Source organism: Protomyctophum bolini (genome assembly GCF_963924005.1).
Source record: "Protomyctophum bolini genome assembly, chromosome: 10".
NCBI classification, from domain to species: domain Eukaryota; kingdom Metazoa; phylum Chordata; class Actinopteri; order Myctophiformes; family Myctophidae; genus Protomyctophum; species Protomyctophum bolini.
Genome location: NC_137871.1, coordinates 18,591,878 through 18,612,308, shown reverse-complemented (window position 1 = coordinate 18,612,308; position 20,431 = coordinate 18,591,878). Strand labels below are relative to the sequence as shown.

Sequence of the window (20,431 nt, the reverse complement as noted above, 5' to 3'; positions counted from 1 at the left end):
ACCACTGCTGTGTAGTGTGTAGAGTAGTGTGTTTACACTGAAGAATGCTCACAAGTGTACTTTGCATCACTTAATTCCTGGAAAACTCCTTTCGTAGCCTATAGTAAGAACCAAAGGTCACCCAACCCGTTTAAAGTAGCCAGCATGGCTGTGGCAGGTCATGGAGTCGACATGAGAAGGACAATCAATATGGTTAGCTTTATGCTACAGTATAGGCCTACGTAACGTACACACACATTCACGCTGTAAGGTTGTCACTTGTGATAACATACAATTTGACCTGTAAATAATGTGACTGCTATTTAAGGGCCAGGCAACATTCATATAATTCTATTATAATCAGGCTTCAAAACAAGAATTTAGCACATATGGGGAATAATACGGAGGAGGGGGAAAAAAGGACAGAAAACAAGTTTAAAATAGGTGACGTGTGAATCACCTGTTATGGGGGGGGGGGGGGGGGGGGGTGTTGTGACAGTACTGTAAACCAAACAACCTCAAATAATGACTGAACAGGTGACAAACTGAAAATAAAGTGGTATTTTCAGTTTGTCACCTGTTGAGGTTGTGATCCATGATATTTAAACTATTAAATGGATCATTCATGAAATGACATGGTTTTATTTTTAACTGGTCAATGTAAAGCACAGTATGTAAAAATACAACCTTAAAATCATAACAACAGTGGAATTATGGGATTGAAATAACATCACACTGCAAAACCTATATAATACACAATAACATCTTTATTATATACCGGTATATACAGAATTAGGTGTTATGCGAGGGTTCAAGAATCATTGAAAACAGAAACAATCCGATGCATCCTTCAGGTAAGATGGATTCCCTCCCTGTAAAGGAAAAGACATTCAATAAGAAGATGTTCCTCACAGAATAAAAATCACACCTGTGGGAAGTGAGGGGCACTAATATATTAAAGTCTAACTCATGTTGATTAGGTGATGTAAAACAAACGGTGCCAACACAAATATTAAATGCCATTAAAGGTTTCATGACATTTATTTATTTTTAGTTTGTGCCGAGTTCTCTCTGGGGTTTGGAATCCTTTTGAGCTGCAATGAAAACAGGCAAATCAGTGTGACATCTGCTGGCAAATCCCATTGAAAATGACATACAGATACAGTATATGGGATTTGCAAGCTGTGACACAAACAGCAGGGAAATCAGAGCACTTGTTTGAGCCAGAAAACCCCAGACCACGGAAAATCTACTGAATGTTAAAAGTTCATGTTTTTTGGGTGCAATTGAGCTCAGAAAACCAAAAAAAGAAGCCAAACCAATTAAGAATTACCAAAACTTTATGTCACAATCCCTTTAACAATATGACAATATAACGTTAACGACACATTATGACGTACATTGTCAATGCGTTTACTAAACAAACTTTGAACTAAAGACAAACATTAATGTTTGTGTGTGCTTCTCAAAAAGAAGAAAACAGGCCATTCCTTGATTCAGTTCATCTATTTGATTTGGGTGTCGTCCTCTCCTCAACAGCACTATCATTCCACAGTCACAGTCACACCCACATCAACATCACCATCTGCCTACTTCCACCTCAGAAATATCAACCGTCTCCACCCCTCACTCACTCCCAACAGTGCCGCAATCCTGGTTCACTCTCTCGTCTGACGTCACCTCCCGCTTGGATTATAGCAATTCCTTTCTTTTTGGTCTTCCCCACAAACTCCTCCATAAGCTCCAACTGGTCCCCCCATACCTGTCCGACCTTATTCACATCAATATTCCCACCCGGTCTCTTAGGTCTGCCTCCTCAATCACTCTGAAAGTCCTTCCAGCCAATCTGTCCACCATGGGGTCAAGAGCTTTCAGCCGCTCTTCCCCTTATATCTCTGGAACTCCCTCCCCCTGATATTAGAAACTCAATCACCAGATTTCAAACCCACCTCAAAACCCACCTGTTTCGGCAGGCTTATGGGTTATGGCAGACCTCTGTGTTTTGTTCTACAAGCTGTACCATATTTTTAGTTTTTGCTTTTTAACTGTGTATTGTATTAACCGTTTTTAACTTGTTGTACGGCGACCTTGAGTTCCCTGAAAGGCGCGTTATAAATAAAATGTATTATTATTATTTCCTTGCTAAAACCTTTACACAGCATTTCCCCGCGGCCTATTAGTCCACTTTGTATTGTGGTGGTGCCGGGTGAGGATAGAAATAAATATGAAGCCATTTTACTATCTACTCTGTTAGCCAGGAAACTGATTCTTCAGACCTGGAAATCTGAAAATCTTCCAATGTTGTGGTTAAAGGAGTTGAGGTGTGTTTCATTTGGAAAGAAGGATTAATTCTGTCAAATAGGGAGCGCCTACCGGTATTCTAGAAGATCTAGTCACCTGCTGGAAGAGTTAAAGTGAGTGGTACTATACTGACCTCTAGTGTCAGTTGCCTATTCCAGTTAGATTGAGATGCGATTGCTCATAGTATTGTTCATGCAACCTTCTTAATATGACACTGTGATCACTTAATTATAGTATTATACAACAACAAATTATCTTTATCATTACAAAAACAGTGAAGAAAAAAAAAAGAATAGTGTACACCAGGGCATGACTTTCAGGGAGGCCATGAGGGCTATGGCCGTCGTTGCCCCTGTTCACTTTGTCCCCTGTCTCTTTTTTTTTAGATTCTGAACTACCAATCTTTAAACCAATCCAGTAACTCTGATTGGTGCAGGGGTGAGCATGGGCATTTATTTATTTCACTGCAGAAAGTCTAAATATTACAATTTTAATACTCTTTATATTATGGACTAAAACCTTGTATGGCCTTCCTGCCCTCCCTAAAATGATGAAATTCCAGGCCTGAAGCCGCCTGATTAGTACACTCTCAGAGTGAAAAGGTAGTGTCTATATTGTGACAGTAATCATTGCTATAGTGTTTGTTCAGTATGAAGGGTCTCTCCATCTCTTTAACAGCTTCACTTTTATAATGTTCCATTTCCAATTTTGTCTGCTTATTTCTTAGTGTCAACACTTCAATTTAACTTGTTTATCATGTATCCTGTATGAGTTCTCTCCCCTGATTGGATACAATTGGTATCCCGAATTTAAATTTAATTTTCTGTTTACTAAAGAGCTGGAGAGACAGGGAGACTCCTGTTACCGAGTAAATACTCACTGGATTACCAGAATATAGAGCTATTTAACTCTTATTTTAACAACAAGTATCCTTTAAATGAACACATGATTTTACAGTGATGAGCACATAAAGGATTGAAACCTTTGGCAGTTGTCAGTCAAACTCACACAGTGGTGTTGGGGTTTCACTCGAGTCCATTCCTGACTTTGTACTCGTGTACGTCTGTGCTGTGCTGCTTGAAGAGCTATGGATATGGAACAAATGTAAAAAAAAAGCAATACAAAAAATGAAAAAGTAGACAGTCATTCAAATATTACCTTCAGTGAACCCTCACCTCCAGTGACACATGTACGTATTATTGTTAATTATCATTACTGTAGATCATTATCATTTGGATGATTTTAATAGAATAATCAATAAAAAAAGCTAATTTACAATTTATATATATATATATATATATATATATATATATATAAATAATTGCTAAGAAAATAATGGCTTATTTGCAGCCCCAGTGTACACTTTAGCCTTAGAACAATTGAATAATAGTAGGAATAAAGCTTTATTTATAATTCATTGCCGATGCAACCGGTTGAAAGTTTGTCGATCTGTTCTTTTTGGAGTATAAATGTGGTTTAATACCAGCCAAATGTGTCCATCAGGTCCAGAAACACTGCATCACCCAGTACGTTAAATGTATGAATTTATACGTTTATATTCATTTATTAATAGACAACATGAAGCAGACATTCATCTGTTTTCAATCAATAGGACATTTTGCATGACTTCCTCGATAATTACTAATTAGACACACTAGCGTAGCTAACTTATAGTGGATATTTTCGATGAAAGATATTTGGTAAAAAAGGTGAGGGCCTAAGAAGGCACTCTGTCAGTTAAAGTTGTAACATTTTTATCTTTTCCCCCTGTTAATTAAACAAAAGGCTCCAAATGCCCGAGCTGCTCTAGTGTAGAGACGTTCGATTGCGGCTTGGTGGAACCCCCTTCATTCCAGAGTAGACCCTTGAGGGACTCCAGTCAATTAAGTATATACTGTAGGGTTTAAGTAGTTATGGGCAGTCTACACCAAGAATGAGAACAATAACGATAATGTTAACATCCACTGACGAACGATAAGGTTCTTTCTGTCAACTATTACAACCCTGTGTAAATTGTGATGGATTTCAATTGGCTGTCAGCGTTCCCATCATTCATCGAAAACGCTCCAACCTCCCCAAGTGCTCTATAGTTTGGTGCACTGCTTTCTGTATGTATTGTTGTGATCATGTGGATGAGATTACCAGGCCCCAGAGAACAGCAGATGCCCCAAAGGTCAGGCCCACTCGCAGCCAGTTAGGGTTGTTAACGTCTGGCTTGGAGGCTGTGAACGCAGACCTGGCTCCAACTGCAAAATGCAAAGAGAAGAATGCATGAAGTATTTTGCGCATGCACGTCTTGCACAATCTCGTCTCTCCACCATTTGAATACGTTTTGAAAGTCAGGAAGAAACATGGTATCTCTATTTTAACGTGTGATTATTTTAAACCCAGGTTCCTGCTGTTCTACATACAGCCAACCAGTTGAAATAAATTGCAGCTTGAGGATTGATTATGCTTTTAAGAAATATCCAAGAACATCTGGGTTTAATGGAAGATGCTTCTGATCACTTTACAATGTAAGCATTAAGCAATATTACAGAACATGTATTCTATTGCTAATACTACTTGCTTCCAAGTGCAAAAAGAATCACATGAAGAGAATTTCTGTACAGAAAGTAGCTCATATAACATACTACGGTGGATTTTTATGAAACAAAAGCTTGGCAGATACAAAGAGGATAATTCAAGTTTGGAATAGAGCTGCAATGTTGGTGAGTTTAACGTTGTTTAATACAAGCAGATCGCAAAAGCAAATTGGATGAGGGGGGTCAGGGACACTGGGGAGTCAATGAGGGTAGTCTGGCTCGGCTGATTCGGTCTGGCTTATTAGCCAAGCTAAATGGAGGGTATTGCAACTAGATTCATCCCATTATTAAAAAAAATCTAGAATTGCAAATTGCGGCTAAGTGTAACTCTGAGAGTTAGCCTTGGTACTTTCAGTTTTGATGTTTGCATATCATACGAAATTAAAAGTCAGACTCAGATAGTCAGTCTTGATCCAAGGCTAAAATAAATGTTATCTGCAGGTTCCCATAAATCCCATTCATTTAGATGGAGAGTATGGGGACTGTGCGGCCCAAACAGGGTACTTGAAATGAAAAGGCTTGCATGCTGTAGGTAAGCTGGCTGGGTCACAACAGCCCTAATAGTAATAGCATTATTACAAATTAACCAACCATGCCAAAATAAACTCTTCGAAAACATTTGCCATTGGGTAATGATGATGCTATGCTAAGCTAAGGTCAGAGCAGCAGGCAGACGTCATCAACAGCAGGGATTTCACGGCACATTGGGCACAATGATATAAAACGCTCGAGACAAATTGTGACGTGGTAAAAAAATACTATATTCTAAACATGTAATCTTACCTCTGCTCGTCCATACAGCTCTAGACAATAGTAATCTGTTGAAAGACATTTTAACTGCAGTGTGTCTACTCTGCACCCTATCTGTGGATCTGGGATCGATTAGTCGCCCTTCCTCTCTGGCGCAGTCAGACCTGTTTAAAGATTGTCAAATGTCGATCAGGAGATTGCGCGTGTGTGTGCGTGTGCGTGTGTGTGTGACGAGAGAGACGCAACTTGGCCTGTTGTAGCGCCACCATGAGGCTGATTTGAAAACTGTCAAGTGGCATTTCTTCCTCAGCCTATAGGAATATATAGGCATGCATGGATTGGCTTGGGAAGCCGTGGATACACTGCCATGTCTTCCTTCTCAGAATGCATTTCTTTCATGTTGATTCCATGAAGGGATTCGATTTCCCAAAAGTTGCGTAACTGATCTGACAGTGCCTGTTCCTCTCCGACTGATGTGCATTACTTCAATGTCCACAACTTCAGTTATGATATTTAGCGTGGTGACTTCTCCTTGCACCAGCCATCCAAATACACTTTCCAGTGCAACTAGTCCTTCATTCAGTCTCTCCATTTTTCCTGTGACCATTTTCCAATATTGGTCTCCGCCAATTAGGACTCCTAATTCCACTGCATCCATCCCTATGATGGGTAGGCTACATCTGCTATGGGCATTCCTTTTGCTTCCAAGTCCCTCCTTATCTTTCTGTTTGGCGCTTCATAGAAGAGCTCAACTTGGGTGTTTCCAATAAATGGACATCAATGCTTTGATTGTTCTTAATATTTCTCAAACGAGTGCAGGTAATTCTCTGGGGTGTAAAATTGTGTAATAAAATAGATTGTGTAATTTACATAATATGCTACATCACTGGTTCCCAAACATTGCTGTGTATGTGTAAATAAAATTGTTGCTATTATATTATTATTATATTGTATTATTTATGTACATAAATATATATTTATATACAGTTTGCGTAATGCAATCACATCTGTTGCCCTTTTAACTGGAGTTAGATTTAACAGTTTTGTGGGCATTCATTATTAGATATTTGCGCCCAAAACGACTGGTAAGCATTTTAATGGCATTGTCATAATTCTGGTCTGATAAAGCCAATCCCGCGACTACATAGCCGCTGTGCCACTTAAGAATCCATGCTAAGCATGTCAATCTACATCAGTTGTTCCCAAAAGTTTTAGCTCAAGACCCAAAAGAGAAATTAGACGTTTGCCCAGACCGGTACTCAAACTAGTGCTCAAAGCCGTGACCCGTGAGCTTGTAGAGCGGCTGTTTTCAACCTTCACATGAGGCTATTTTCACTACTTCTTAAAAATGTGTTTTGTAATTTGTGGACTTTATTAGATTTCTCTTGCAGTATCTTCATGAAATTACAAAAAAAAGAAAAATAGCAGATGTACATGTGTGTGTATATGAATCAATAGACAAACACTGGAAATGTAATGTAATTTTAATAGAAGAGTTGAGGAAGAGCAACAGTCTCCAGTTGATTCTGCTGCCAAACCGACATACATGAACCCATTCACTCTGTATAGGCTATAATTGTGTCTTCATGTAGGCCTACTGTACCATGTGTGTGTGTGTGTGTGTGTGACTGTGTGTGTGTGTGTGTGTGTGTGTGTGTGTGTGTGTGTGTGTGTGTGTGTGTGTGTGTGTGTGCACGCACATGCATGCTCGGGGGAACTATTCATTGTGCTTTGGACAGAGTGGTTGGTGGCGGTGCTGTTTTCTCTGTAGCTGTGGAGGAGGCACTCTCTCTCGGACACTTTGTGCCCTTTTGCTGCCACCAGGTGGCTGCAGGTCGTTATTGCAGCGGTGGATGAGCACAGGGTGCTCCTTGGACGATGGAGGAGTTCTCTTCAATAACAAGCGCTGGAGGATCTGTTTGTCCGAGCGCTCCCGTCTGAAGTCATCCTCATACACCTTCAGCTGCACGGAGGAGCACAAAGAGACTTAATACATTCAGGCCTAATTATTTTCTATCAATTAGCCTACACACGCATTGAATTCATGGAGATTCATTTAGTGTTTGTCGCATTCCTAACTCCTAAAGCCAATAATTTTATGAATCAAACGTACGTTTTTACTACACTACAATATAGTGTAGTATAGATTTATATATAAAAAAAACATACATTGTGGGCTCAGGTGCCACAGTGGTACCCCCACAAAGGTTGTGGGTTCGAACTAAGCCACTGTGGTGCATCTGGCTTTGTCGAGCGCCTACACGAACACAATTGGTCTGTGTTCGGGGGAGGGAAGCCGGCGCAGCTTACGTATTTCCTGTAGGTGGACTCGACGTAGCTGCGGGGTTTAAAACCTCACCAGACGCACCTCTTCTACTATAGTGAACGACAGTACAGGCACACTGTCGCGCGCAGACGCGTCAGGGGGCGGTGGCTCAGGCTCAGGGGTAGAGTGCCTGGATGGGAACCGCAAGGTTGCCAGTTCGAACCCGGGCTCCCCCAGAGTTACTGTCGAAGTGTCCTTGAGCAAGACACTGAACCCCTAATTGCTCCCGATGTGCTAGTTGGTGCCTTGCATGGTTTCCGCTGCCATCGGTGTATGAATGGGTGAATGTAATGCACAATCTATGTAAAGCGCCTTGGATAAAGGCGCTATATAAATGCACCATTTACCAGAAGAACCTGAAGCCTTTCTTCTTCGTGGGGTTTTTAGACAGCTGCTGGATGGAAAAGAAGCTCCACCTCCGTGGCTGATTGACGCGACGGACAGCCGTGGAGGTGGAGCTTCTTTTCCATCCACCAGCTGTCTAAAAACTGTGCGCAGCTTCTGTGCGCAGCCGAAAACGTGCGCGACCACACGCGAAGGTCTGCCTGCGGGGAGAGTGAAGCCCTTTCCACACCTAAGCGCAAAACGGTTTTGCGCTGCGGACAGAATAAGCTGTGATGCGTGTGCGCAGCTGGATTTTAGACAGCTGGTGGATGGGAATTAAGCTCCACCTCCGCGGACGATTGACGCGGAGGTGAGCGCTTCTGGGAATCTGGCCCTCGCGCAAGTCGTCCGCGGAAGTGGAGCTTCTTTTCCATCCACGTGCACGGCTCTTTTGATAGTGTGGCAGCACCCTGACTGATGTTAGTCTGCCTCAAACATTACTCTTTTACCTGCTTTTTACTACACTAACATTACAAAGATGCCCAGAACTTCGGGATGAACCTGTGTTGTTTATGGCTGCTCCAACAGTAGTGGCAACATAAAAACGGAATGTCAAAATACCCACTGCGGTGGCTGAGACCAGAGCCATTGGTCTCCCCCCCCCCCCCCCAGAGAGGACGTATAGGGCCTTAGTCCTACTCCTCCTCCCAGCCCAAAGCACACTTGGAAAGCATGAGTGTCTATTTCAAACAAATTGTTTTTTGACAGGGGGGTCATATTTTGACAGCAGGAATTGCCTGTCATGATTTGACCCCCCAGTATCAGGTTCTATTAGGATGTTGATATTCTTTCATAACAGGTTAGTACCCCCCCCCACCTCCACCTCCCAGCCCAAAAATCACACCTTGGAAAGCATGAGTGTCTATTTCATGATTTGGTCCCCCAGTATCAGGATGTATTAGGATGTTGATATTCATTCAACACTCCCCATGTCTGGACATGAATATCACACGCACGCACACGCACGCGCGCACACACACACACACACACACACACACACACACACACACACACACACACACACACACACACACACACACACACACACACACACACACACACACACACACACACACACACTAATCAATAACAACACAGGAGGCCATGCCATCCGTTGGTGACTTGCTGTTCTCCCACCTGTTCCTGCAGTAGCGCCACCTGTTGGCGCATGTCCTCCCTCCTCTTCTTGAGCCTGCGGTTCTCCTGAAGGGTGTGTTTGTGGTCTGCATGCTCCGTCTGGTAGTCTGCCTCGTACACCTGGGTCTGTGCACACACACAACGCCATGTCACCAAGCTATAGTCTGGGCGCCCAGTTCAAATATAATTATTTTGGGGGGTTGTGGCAACGACAATTTTGGGAATTCTAGGCCATGACGAATGCAGCGTTTTAACCGGCTGCTCATAATAGTATCCACACTCATCCACTGAGCTGTTATGATGAGGATGTGTATGAAATACAACCAACCACAGGGTGGCACAATTCACCATCTAATCATCAGCTTGGCAGAAGGCAGCCAGCCACCATGAGCAAGCACAATATCATTGCTGGCAGGCAGAAACCCTGTAGGCCTATGTCCAAAACTGTTACTTTTGCATCGATATGCAAATGAGATAACAACATTTTTTGAAAGAAAACACCAACATAGAGCTTAAAGGTGCCTTAATCCTTTTTCAAAGCATTTTCATGTACAGTATTGGTCCTCACTAATGCTCATTATAAGATGGCAACATTTCTGTCTGCTCTGCATCCGTCTAATTTCTGGGAAGTAGACAGTTCAGAAACCTGCCTACCAATGACATCATCAACAGGGATTCCAAGCTACGGGAAACTTCAGCCTTTCTATTCCTGGAAAGTAGGCATGATGGAATAGAAGCCATTGTTCTTGCATTAACTTAAAAACAACAATGGTAGGCAGGTTTCAGAACTGTCCACAGCACTCTTCTGAGACACAGACTGAATAGACAAAAATGGTCCCATCATAAAATGAGCATTAAGCGCCATTCACACTATAGCACCATAACTATAACTACAACCACTACACAGAATGTAAGTTGACAAGAGTCAGAGATAAGTTGCGCGCTCTGCTCATTCATACAGAATCACGCTGAAAGTGATCCAAAAGTTATAAACCCTTTAGAGATGGAGCAGTTATATGTAGATATGGTTGAGAATGGGTGAAGTGCTCCTTTAAAGGAGGAGGTAATCACCTGACATCTAAAGACATCCAGTTGCTCCTTTAGGTCCTCAACCTCTCGCCGGCTATCTGTGTGCACCGCCGGCTCTCCACCACCGGGGGCGCTGCTGCTCCAACCCCGCAACGGATGGCTGGAGGTTTGCTGCCCGGGGCTAGAGGCAGGCACCACAGGGCCACCTGGTGGACCGGAGGATGGATGCAACTCCGGGGCATCTGCCTACAAGAACAAACAATTATGTATGTACAGTAGCGTTGTTGTCAGGTTGGAAACCCGTCCAAAATTGTTCCTATTAATTATTATCTCATAAAATAATGATCTGACAAAAATATATTACAGGGAACCAAAAAGAAAGATCTCCCCTAAGGGAATCATATAGAAAGGTGGATGCTGGGGGTGGCGGTGGAAACGCAAAAAAAGTCACAAAACAGCAGCAGCACAGCAGAACAGAGAGCTGATGGCTTAGCAGCAAGATGGCAGCAGTACGCTTTAGGGAGGTTTCAAATAAATAGCCCGCCCCAGTCAGATGAAGTGTGCATGTGACTGATCACCTGATCCGCAGTTGGAGTCTGCCCTGCTTTGAGTTGTCTGCCTGAGCTGCGCAGGTTTTGCCGTGCATTTTGAGTGAAAACAGGAAGGGGCCTAGTATAACGCCCTGGGGGGCTCTGGTCCACTGAGTACAGGGTTTAGTGGTTAACCATATGACTGACTGTACTGACTGTACTGACTGACTGGCTGGCTGGCTGGATGACTGACTGGCTGGCTGGCTGGCTGACTGACTGACTGACTGACTGACTGACTGACTGACTGACTGACTGACTGACCGGCTGGCTGGCTGGCTGGCTAGCTGGCTGACTGGCTGACTGACTGGCTGGCTGAGTGACTGACTGACTGACACACACACACACAGGGTGTGATTGGCTCACCACTCACCTGGTCGTTGTGTAACCGTCTCTCCAGAACTCTGATGTACTCCTGCAAGTCCTGGTTCCTCTTCAGCTCCTCCATCAGAGCCTGTTCATAGTAATCCTTGGCACTCTGTAATCCCACATGCAGTAACATCAGTGTATGACTCTGTAATCCCACATAGTAACATCAGTGTATGACTCTGTAATCCCACATAGTAACATCAGTGTATGACTCTGTAATCCCACATGCACTAACATCAGTGTATGACTCTGTAATCCCACATAGTAATGTGGGATCCCACATGCAGTAAATACATGCAGTAAATACATTTGTCTATATCCGTGTATACTGCTCATAGTAATCCTTTGCACACTGTAATGCAGTTATAGGAAATACCATCAGTGTATATTACAGTTATTGTACAGTATGAAACAGGTAATCTTGTAAGTAAGTAACTTGCAAGGACATGTTTCTGTAGTGTCAGGCATCTTGATATACTGTACATGTGCACCTCCTGGACAGGATGTACAAGTACACCTCCTCTGTGTGGAGTTTGCATGTTCTCCTCGTGTCCCCTATAGGGTAGGCATACCCTCACAACAAACATGCAGTAATCCTGGTCTCTATACTGCCTCGCCCCTGGGCGCCTGATGGAGGGGAAAGAAACCGGTTGAAATAACATGTTCCTTTCCTTCCATGCGATATGTCCTATCGGGGAAACTACCCTCCTGTCAGGTGACAAGAAGTGACCTGATCACTCCTCATGCATTGAAGGAAGCATAAACTCAGTTCGGGGCTCACCCCAGGTTGGCAGAGGGACAGTAGCGCCAGGATCACAGTTTAGGCAATTGGCACCGGGTGAAAAATGGGTCACAAAATCATGGATTTAAGTACACCTCCTGGACATGATGTACAAGTACACCTCCTGGATGACACTGTGTCGCAGGGATTTAACGAGATACCCCCAATCCAACCCTTGATGCTGAGTGCCAAGCAGGAAGGCATTGGGTCCCAATTTTACAGTCTTTGGTATATGACCCAGCCGGGGATTCAATCTCCCACCTCCCAATCTCAGGGCGGATGCTCTAACCGCCACTGAGCAGGTGTTTGTTATTATGTGTATTTGCCTGAGAGAGAGAGAGAGAGAGAGAGTGTGTGTGTGTGTGTGTGTGTGTGTGTGTGTGTGTGTGTGTGTGTGTGTGTGTGTGTGTGTGTGTGTGTGTGTGTGTGTGTGTGTGTGTGTGCACTGTGCACACGTGTGTGCACGCGTGCGTGCGTAGTGCGTACATGCGTGTACCTGTGTGTGTTGGAGTCGTAACAGCAGTCTGTTGTTGAGGTCTTTGAGGACAGAGTTGTCGTGCTCCAAGGACTGCACTCGGTGGTGCAGGCCCAGTGTGGCATTACGATACACCTGATCCCAGTCCTCATTCAGTTTCAGCAGCTGTACACACCATCATCATCATCATCATCGTCATCATCATCACGTCTTTGTCCATGCACCACTGATTATTTTCATCCTACTGCTATAGCTTAAATGTATTTGCACCCTAGCTAGCATGACATACGGAAGACCTATTATTTAATAATATCTCTGTTCTGTCCTGTCCTGCCTGCCCGCCCGCCCGCCTGGCCTGCCTGCCTGCCTGTGGGATGCAGCTATAGTAAATGATGGAGAAAAGGCTTTACTGTATTCCCCCTGTCATGGACAGAGGTCTCAATCATCATCATGCAGGGTTCTGGTACCTCTTTATTGACCCGGCGGAGCTCTGTGTTCTTGTTGAGGAGCAGAACCTTCTCCTGGTCGGCGGAGGTGATGGACATGCTCTCTGTGATGAGACTGAGACTGGCCTGCTCCTCTCCGCGTAGCAGAACCTCTGCCATGAGGCCTGCATCCTCCACCCTGCACAATACATTTAACATCTTTATTTGCGCTCACAAGACATTATTGAACACAAACAATAGTAGATGCTCAAATTTGGGAAACTCAACATTAAGTGTTTCAGGATACAGATAGCATCGTGGCGAATTCCAATTATCACAGACACTGAACAGAATTAATTTAGCCTTAGCATTATGCCTTAGCTCTCGGCTTGGGCATTCCCATTCCTGCAATTTGCAGGCCTCTCACAACACATTTATGGACATTACAGAGGCTTCCAAATATTTACACTTGTAACCAAGCATATAGCATCCTTAAGACATTGGTACTTTAGCCCCTTTGTAAGGAAAGCCTCTTCCAGACTGTGGTCTAATATACAACACAATTCCAAAACCGTCACTTCTCTACTGTCCTCATCAACAACATCATCATCTGGTGTATTTAGGTGTAACATCTGAAAAGGCATAATTTTCATTATTGCACAGTTTGAACGTGGGAATTTGAACATGGGAATTGAAACACAAGAGTGCTTATACTGTACATTTTGACATAATGATAACATACTGTATGAACTTACGGACTGTATGTCCTTATAGATAAAAACAATCCTGTCGTGCCTAGCAATTTACAATCCCTTATATATAAATAGCAGCCATTCAGAATATGTGACTCTCTCTCTCACACACACACACACACACACACACACACACACACACACACACACACACACACACACACACACACACACACACACACACACACACACACACACACACACACACACACACAATACAGGGTCAAAGGCACGTCCACAAACCCGTGTGTGGGAAAAACATAGATCTAAATATAAAATGAACGAGAACTTCCACAGGAATTTCATTATAACAGAAAGACACACACGTGATCTCTTGCCAGAAACGACAAGGTACTTTTCGACACCCACTTATGAAAAGTGCACTTACTGAGAATCGAACCAGAGCCATTATGAACACCCACCCACCAACCCACACACACACACACACACACACACACACACACACACACACACACACACACACAATTGCCATGAAATTATGGCTGCTACGTTCTGACTCGTAGCCTTTGTCATTGCTGCATGTTTATATGCAGTCAATATTGGTCTCACATAACTATTTAATCAGACAGAGAATCGTTAGACAATACTCTTTTTAGGAAAACACTATAGTGTACATAGTAGGCTATAGATCCCTGGGGGATATGTATGGTTTAAAGTGGTTCTGCTCTCTGTCCTAAATGCACATTCGAGAAACTGGAAAAGGGGCTTTTATGTATTCAGATTTCTTTTTTTGTCTTACAAAATGTCAAAGCGGCAGATGTTTGTTGCGCCACACCAATGTACAACAAAGTATATGAAATAGACACGTACATAAACACTTACATACATGCGAGTATGTGCACCAACATAAGCATGAACAAAGACATTAATTTCACTTTTACTTCTCTGGCCAAACCAAATCTCCAGGCAGGGGAGAGAGTACAGCTTTGATTTGTTCATAGAACGTACAACACAGAGGTTTTCATGGGGTGTTGAAGCCCTCACATGTGTTCATTGTGTTGTTCACAAAGACTAGCTACCACTTTAAAGTAACAGGAAATGGTAATCCGCCTTGCCTCAAGTCGCCCCCTAATGATTAAACTCCTCCATAAAGACACACTCAACAACTCTGCACACCAAATGATGTGGCTGTGTGCGTGCGTGCGTTCACATATCTCGAGAACAAGGTCAACTTCAAACTTGACGTGTCAAGTCACAGAGGACTCGAGAGCGTGTCGTGCAGAAGAGTCATCAAACGTAGGAGGTACTCAAAAACAAATAACATTATTAAAGCACATAATGAGCCATTTTGGATTTGATGGTGAAGGCAAGTGTCAAGAGGTGGGTGTTGATGGAAAGAACAGCGGGTGGAGGTGGGACTCGGGAGTTGTTTTGATAACATGTCACTATATATGAGATGAGTCACTTTTCTTGTATACTATAATGTCATGTGTCTCTTGCTCGTCAGTGTCAAACAGTGAAGTCACGTCACCACTTTCAACCTGGCGTCCCCTATTTTCGACATTTCATTACATTTATAATTTAGGCATTTAGCAGTTAACAAGCGTTACCTCTAGTCAATAAACAAGGTAAATAGTCACATACTGAGTGCCTCAAATAAACTACGATATGAACCTATAGCATCTGTGCAAACAACATGCTGTCTAAAATACCCAAAATATCCCCCATAAAATATGGCTTAAGTGGTTAACCTAATCGCAAAAGCACCGCATAGCATTCATGGGCTGTTATTCATAAAGGGACATTCATGGGCTGTTATTCATAAAGGGACATTCACTCAACAGATAATAATGTTTTATGCTCTTGTGACAGGTCTCTCTGTTTTGACAATGTGAAGGTGAAGTGAGGATATAGGTCACATGACTGGATGATAAACTGAATATCTGCACTCAATCATGGATCAATATAGTGATATTTAATGAGGGTAGCAAAGAACACATTTCAGCTAAAAGTCATCAGGCATCAGCACAACAAAAAACCACTATGTAATGAAATGTAAATATATAAAATCATTAAAATGTCAATTCTGCAGGCTTTTAGCTAAAGGTTTTTAAAGTGGGCCCTGATCCAGAAAAGGTTGAGAATCAGAATTAAGATCTAAACTGAGACAAGCAAAAATAGATTACAAAGATAAAGTTGAGTACCAATATTTTTTCAGGGAACGCCAAGAAAGCATGGGAAGGTCTAAATGTGATGATGGGCAGGGAAACTAAGCAAAAGCGTACATCCCTGTCACACCCTTCTCCATTTTTTTGCTAATGATCTAAATATCTTTTTCAGCCGTTTTGATAAGAATTCAGTGCTGAGCGTGATAGTGTGTGGTCCATTCCGGAGTATGTCCCTATCACACTCAGTGAAAATTAAATTGTAGCTAGCCTTTCCTGTATTAAGCCCAACTCGGCCCCTGGGCCAGATTACCTTAGAGGTAGATTGTTGAAACTAAATGTTCATGAAGGTATTGTGTTGATGCTATTCCAGTATTTGCTTGACTCTCTAACAATGTCCAATTTATGGAAAATGTCTTGTATTGTGCCTCTCCCCAAGAAGCCTGGAGCCACTGAACTAAAAGACTTCAGGCCCATTGCTCTTACTTCCATTTTGGGAAAATGTTTTGAAAGAGTTATAAGCAGACAAATCACAGCGATGGTTTCTAACAGCATAGATCATCTCCAATTTGCTTATAAAAGTCAGAGAGGAACTGATGATGCAACTATCAGCCTGTTTAACATCTCCAAGTCCCCTCCAACTTTGCCAGGGTCATTTTTATTGATTTTACCTGCTTTCAACAGCATGCAGATACACACCCTTCTGCAGAGACTCATTGACATAGGGGTGACAATGGACCGTCCTCAACAGGTCTGTGTTAATGATACTCTTTGATACTCTGTCCGACATCACTGTGCTTAACACCGGTGCTCCGCAGGGGACTATCTTATCCCCGTTACATTTCTCCTTATATACAAATTAATTCCAGTTAGGATATGTTTCATTTGTTCAAAAATGCAGATGATATGGCCCTGGTTGCCTTACTGAAGAAGGGGGACACAGCAGGGGAGGAACTTCCTCCCCTGCTTCCTCCGAGGAAGCATGGGGAGATGACATGTGTCATCTCTTCAGAACTGCTGCGATAAAAGCTCCTTAGGGATCAATGTGACAAAAACAAAATAACTTGTCATTCATGAAAAGGAACCTGTGCAGTCCATTACAATTAGTGGACAAATAGTGGAGGTAGTAGACAATTTTAAATACTTGGGCACATATATTGACAGCAAACTCAATTTCAGTGAAAATACTGACCAGATTTTTTAAACTTGTAACCAACACCTCCACCTACTACGCAAGCTCAACTCATTTAGAGTGAGCAAGCATATCATGGAAACAGTCTATAAGAACCTGATAGAGGGAATCTTCAATTTTAACATGGCAATGTGGTATGGCAATCTTAATGTAAAAGGAAGAAGCAAGCTGCAGCGAATAGTGAACCTAGCCTCAAAAATCATTGGGAAGAGACAGAAACAATTAAGTTGTATCTACAAGGAAGTACTTCAGAAAAAAGCTGTCAAGATCCACTCTGCAGGGAGTTCAAACTACTTCCCTCTGGTAGACAGTACAAAGTACCAAAAGCTAACCGTAACATTTTGAAAAATTCCTTCATCCCAAATGCCATTGAGGCACTAAGTGATACCATATCTCGCTCGATATGTTGTTTTTCAATGTATTTGCCACTGTTGTCCTGCACTTTTTTGCCATGTAAAAATAATTGTGTAAGTGTTGTTGCTGTTGTAACTGGGGTTTTTTTGTACTGTTGAGACCGAAGACAAATTTCCACACGTGGACAATAAATGAAACTAACTAACTAACTAACTGTAGTGAAAAGTAGAGGCTCCCATCTTTAGGCGGATGCCTATCTTGATAAGAATCTTCCTGGGTAAAAAAGGTTGACCACAACTATTCCATGTTAAGATATGATTGATATTGACTGATGTTGACTGATATTGTGGGATATACATTTGTTGACAGTAACCACTTTGGGCACACAGGGCTCTATAGTTGGATTGATCCTTTATTATATCTCATCTGAAATAATAGCCAATCTACAAGCTCACAACATGGAGGTAGGTTAGGCGTAGGTTATGTCTGAACAAATCTGGGCACCCATTGGCAAAACAAAGGAAAAACAGTGCCCTCTTTTCCTTTGAATCAACAGTCTGTGTGTGCACGTGCATGTCTGTGTCCGTGCATGGGTGTGCGTGCGTGTGTGCAATATCAGTACAGATTGCTATCGACCACCATACTGTATAAGGAAGTGGTAACATATCCCAGCGCAATGTGGGATATAATTTTTTGGTGTGACTTCATGGGGAAGTCCAGAGTCCCCGTCTTCCTCTTCTCATTAAGTTCAGCAGAAGAAAAAAACCCCACATATGGACACATTTGACAAAAAACATATTATGATCATACTCACAGCTACCGGTATTTAATTTGACCAGATTCAGGAAATTGTCACTAACAAAATAATCAGTTTACTAGAGAGCAGGATAGAGGGGGAGACTCCTGTTACTGAACAAACAAACAGTCTACAGCAACAATTACTACCGGAATATAGATAGTTAACTTAATGTACTTTAAGAAAGAAAAATGTCTTACACACCACCTTTGATCACAAATATTTTTTAGCATACATACAAACACATACCCTGATTCCACTGTAGTGTTGTGTTCCTGTGAGCTGTCAAGCAAACCGTCCTCATGTGAACAATGTTCCTCCATTACTTCTGTAACAGATAACGATAACGAGTGACCAGGTGATGATGATGATGATGATGATGATGGTGATGGTGATGGTGATAGTGATAGTAACGGCAGTGTGCCTTCATCCATGATGAAGCCGTTCTTGAATCAAGCGCAGAGAGTTGGAACCTATGCTACTCTGTGACGATACTGTGATGTACAGCAATGAGCACATACTGTAGGTGAAAGCACACATTAGTGTCGGGCAGAAACCTCGTATATACATACTCCAACATTTGTTCTTTCCTTATGTTAATGCCCTTACCCTATAGGGCTACTTTATATTATTGCTACTTTTAGTATTAACAAGAGCTTGTGACTAGCTTGTGACTAAATAACTTGTAACTACTTTGGATTAAAAAAAATCCACATTTACTAAAAAGTGACAGTTTCGGACATACAAGGTTTTCACCCGACAGCACCGGCATGATCGTCATACAAAAGAGGAAGTAACACCGCGCACACACACACGCACACACACACACACACACACACACACACACACACACACACACACACACACACACTACATACAGTAGTTTCAATGACAACAGGAAGTCAGAATCAGGGGACGGAAGGGTTAAATACTCATATAATTATTTTACTCAAGTTAAAAGGCCTATATTAAAACTAATGACTTGAGTCAAAGAACAATGGCTTAAATCAGTACTCATTATGAACAGTCTATTAACACTTCCTTTTCTAAATCTTTCTACAAACTACAAAAAACAAAAATTCATCGCAAGGATGCACCTGGGACGTATCCTCAGTGATGTATCCCAAGGCCATTCAGGAATGGTGGATTCTCGAGCCGCAATGGTTCCGCAGGCTCCACCTAGCCCATGGTGGTGCCTCAGGCTCCGCTTGCAACATGTAACTAATTTTTTTTTTTTAATAAACTCACAACTGTAGCCTATTAAAGTACAGTAGCCTGCTTGAGTGAGTACATGTATTTAGATACTTTACACCACTAGTCAGAATGAAGTCACACAGGGTTTCAGCTTTATGAGGCCTGTCTGTCACCTTTATGATTATGAATCACCATAATATTTACTCAACTACTCTACTTAAAGGCAGGGTGATATTTGTGTTAAAATAAGTATAGCTTTATATTCTGACAGTAGGCTATTCATTGCTATGGATATTTGTTCATTAACAACAGTAGTCTCCATGCCTGTCTTTCCAACTTTTACTATATTGTATTACTATATTTGTGAGAGCCAAATATCCTCACTCAGTATATAACTTGAATGATAGACATTGTGAGGACCATTTTCCTGGTCTTCACAAGAGAAATGGTTGTTTTTATGGTTAAACACTATATGGGGAGTTATGGTTTCAATTAGGAAAAGAGTCAGGTCAGGGTTAGGATTAGCATTAGACATCTATAGGTTTAGTGGTTGGAGTTAGCCGATCTACAAGCTCTATGGTGCGTTGTTGTGAGCTTGTATAGCTGCTATTTGTTGAGCTTCAGGGTTATATTAGGGGTTAAAACAAGGAAAAACAACTGTAACAGTGGCATTCATAACATCACCATCCTAGAATATTGATGTCCTCACAAGAATAGTAATACAATCATACGTGCGTGCGTGCGTGTGTGTGCATGTGTGCGAGCACAACAATACTATAACGGCTCTGGAAATAACGTCTAATAATAGGTCACTGACAGGAGATATGCATAATTGCTGCCTAATTATGTATTAGCGACTATAAAAATGATAATGCATACATTTATTTAT

The 20,431-nt window shown here is 42.2% G+C and overlaps 1 protein-coding gene and 1 long non-coding RNA gene across 2 annotated transcripts; both read right to left on the bottom strand.

Moving 5' to 3' along the window:
- Positions 1-726: 726 nt before the first annotated feature.
- On the bottom strand, positions 727-5,808 carry LOC308322371. The gene is made up of 4 exons (XR_013964703.1): positions 5,649-5,808; positions 4,423-4,526; positions 3,289-3,365; positions 727-851 (listed from the first exon to the last, which is right to left on the bottom strand). It is a non-coding gene; the product is annotated as an uncharacterized lncRNA (long non-coding RNA).
- A 1,524-nt stretch (positions 5,809-7,332) lies between these two features.
- Positions 7,333-18,710, bottom strand: LOC308322207 (uncharacterized protein; the record flags this gene model as incomplete). The annotated part of the gene is made up of 7 exons (XM_080773401.1): positions 18,598-18,710; positions 13,171-13,327; positions 12,725-12,868; positions 11,452-11,556; positions 10,534-10,737; positions 9,463-9,588; positions 7,333-7,578 (listed from the first exon to the last, which is right to left on the bottom strand). The coding sequence occupies exons 1-7, from the start codon at positions 18,669-18,671 to the stop codon at positions 7,333-7,335; spliced, it is 1,056 nt and encodes a 351-aa protein (XP_080629527.1). The 5' UTR covers positions 18,672-18,710.
- Positions 18,711-20,431: the final 1,721 nt, after the last annotated feature.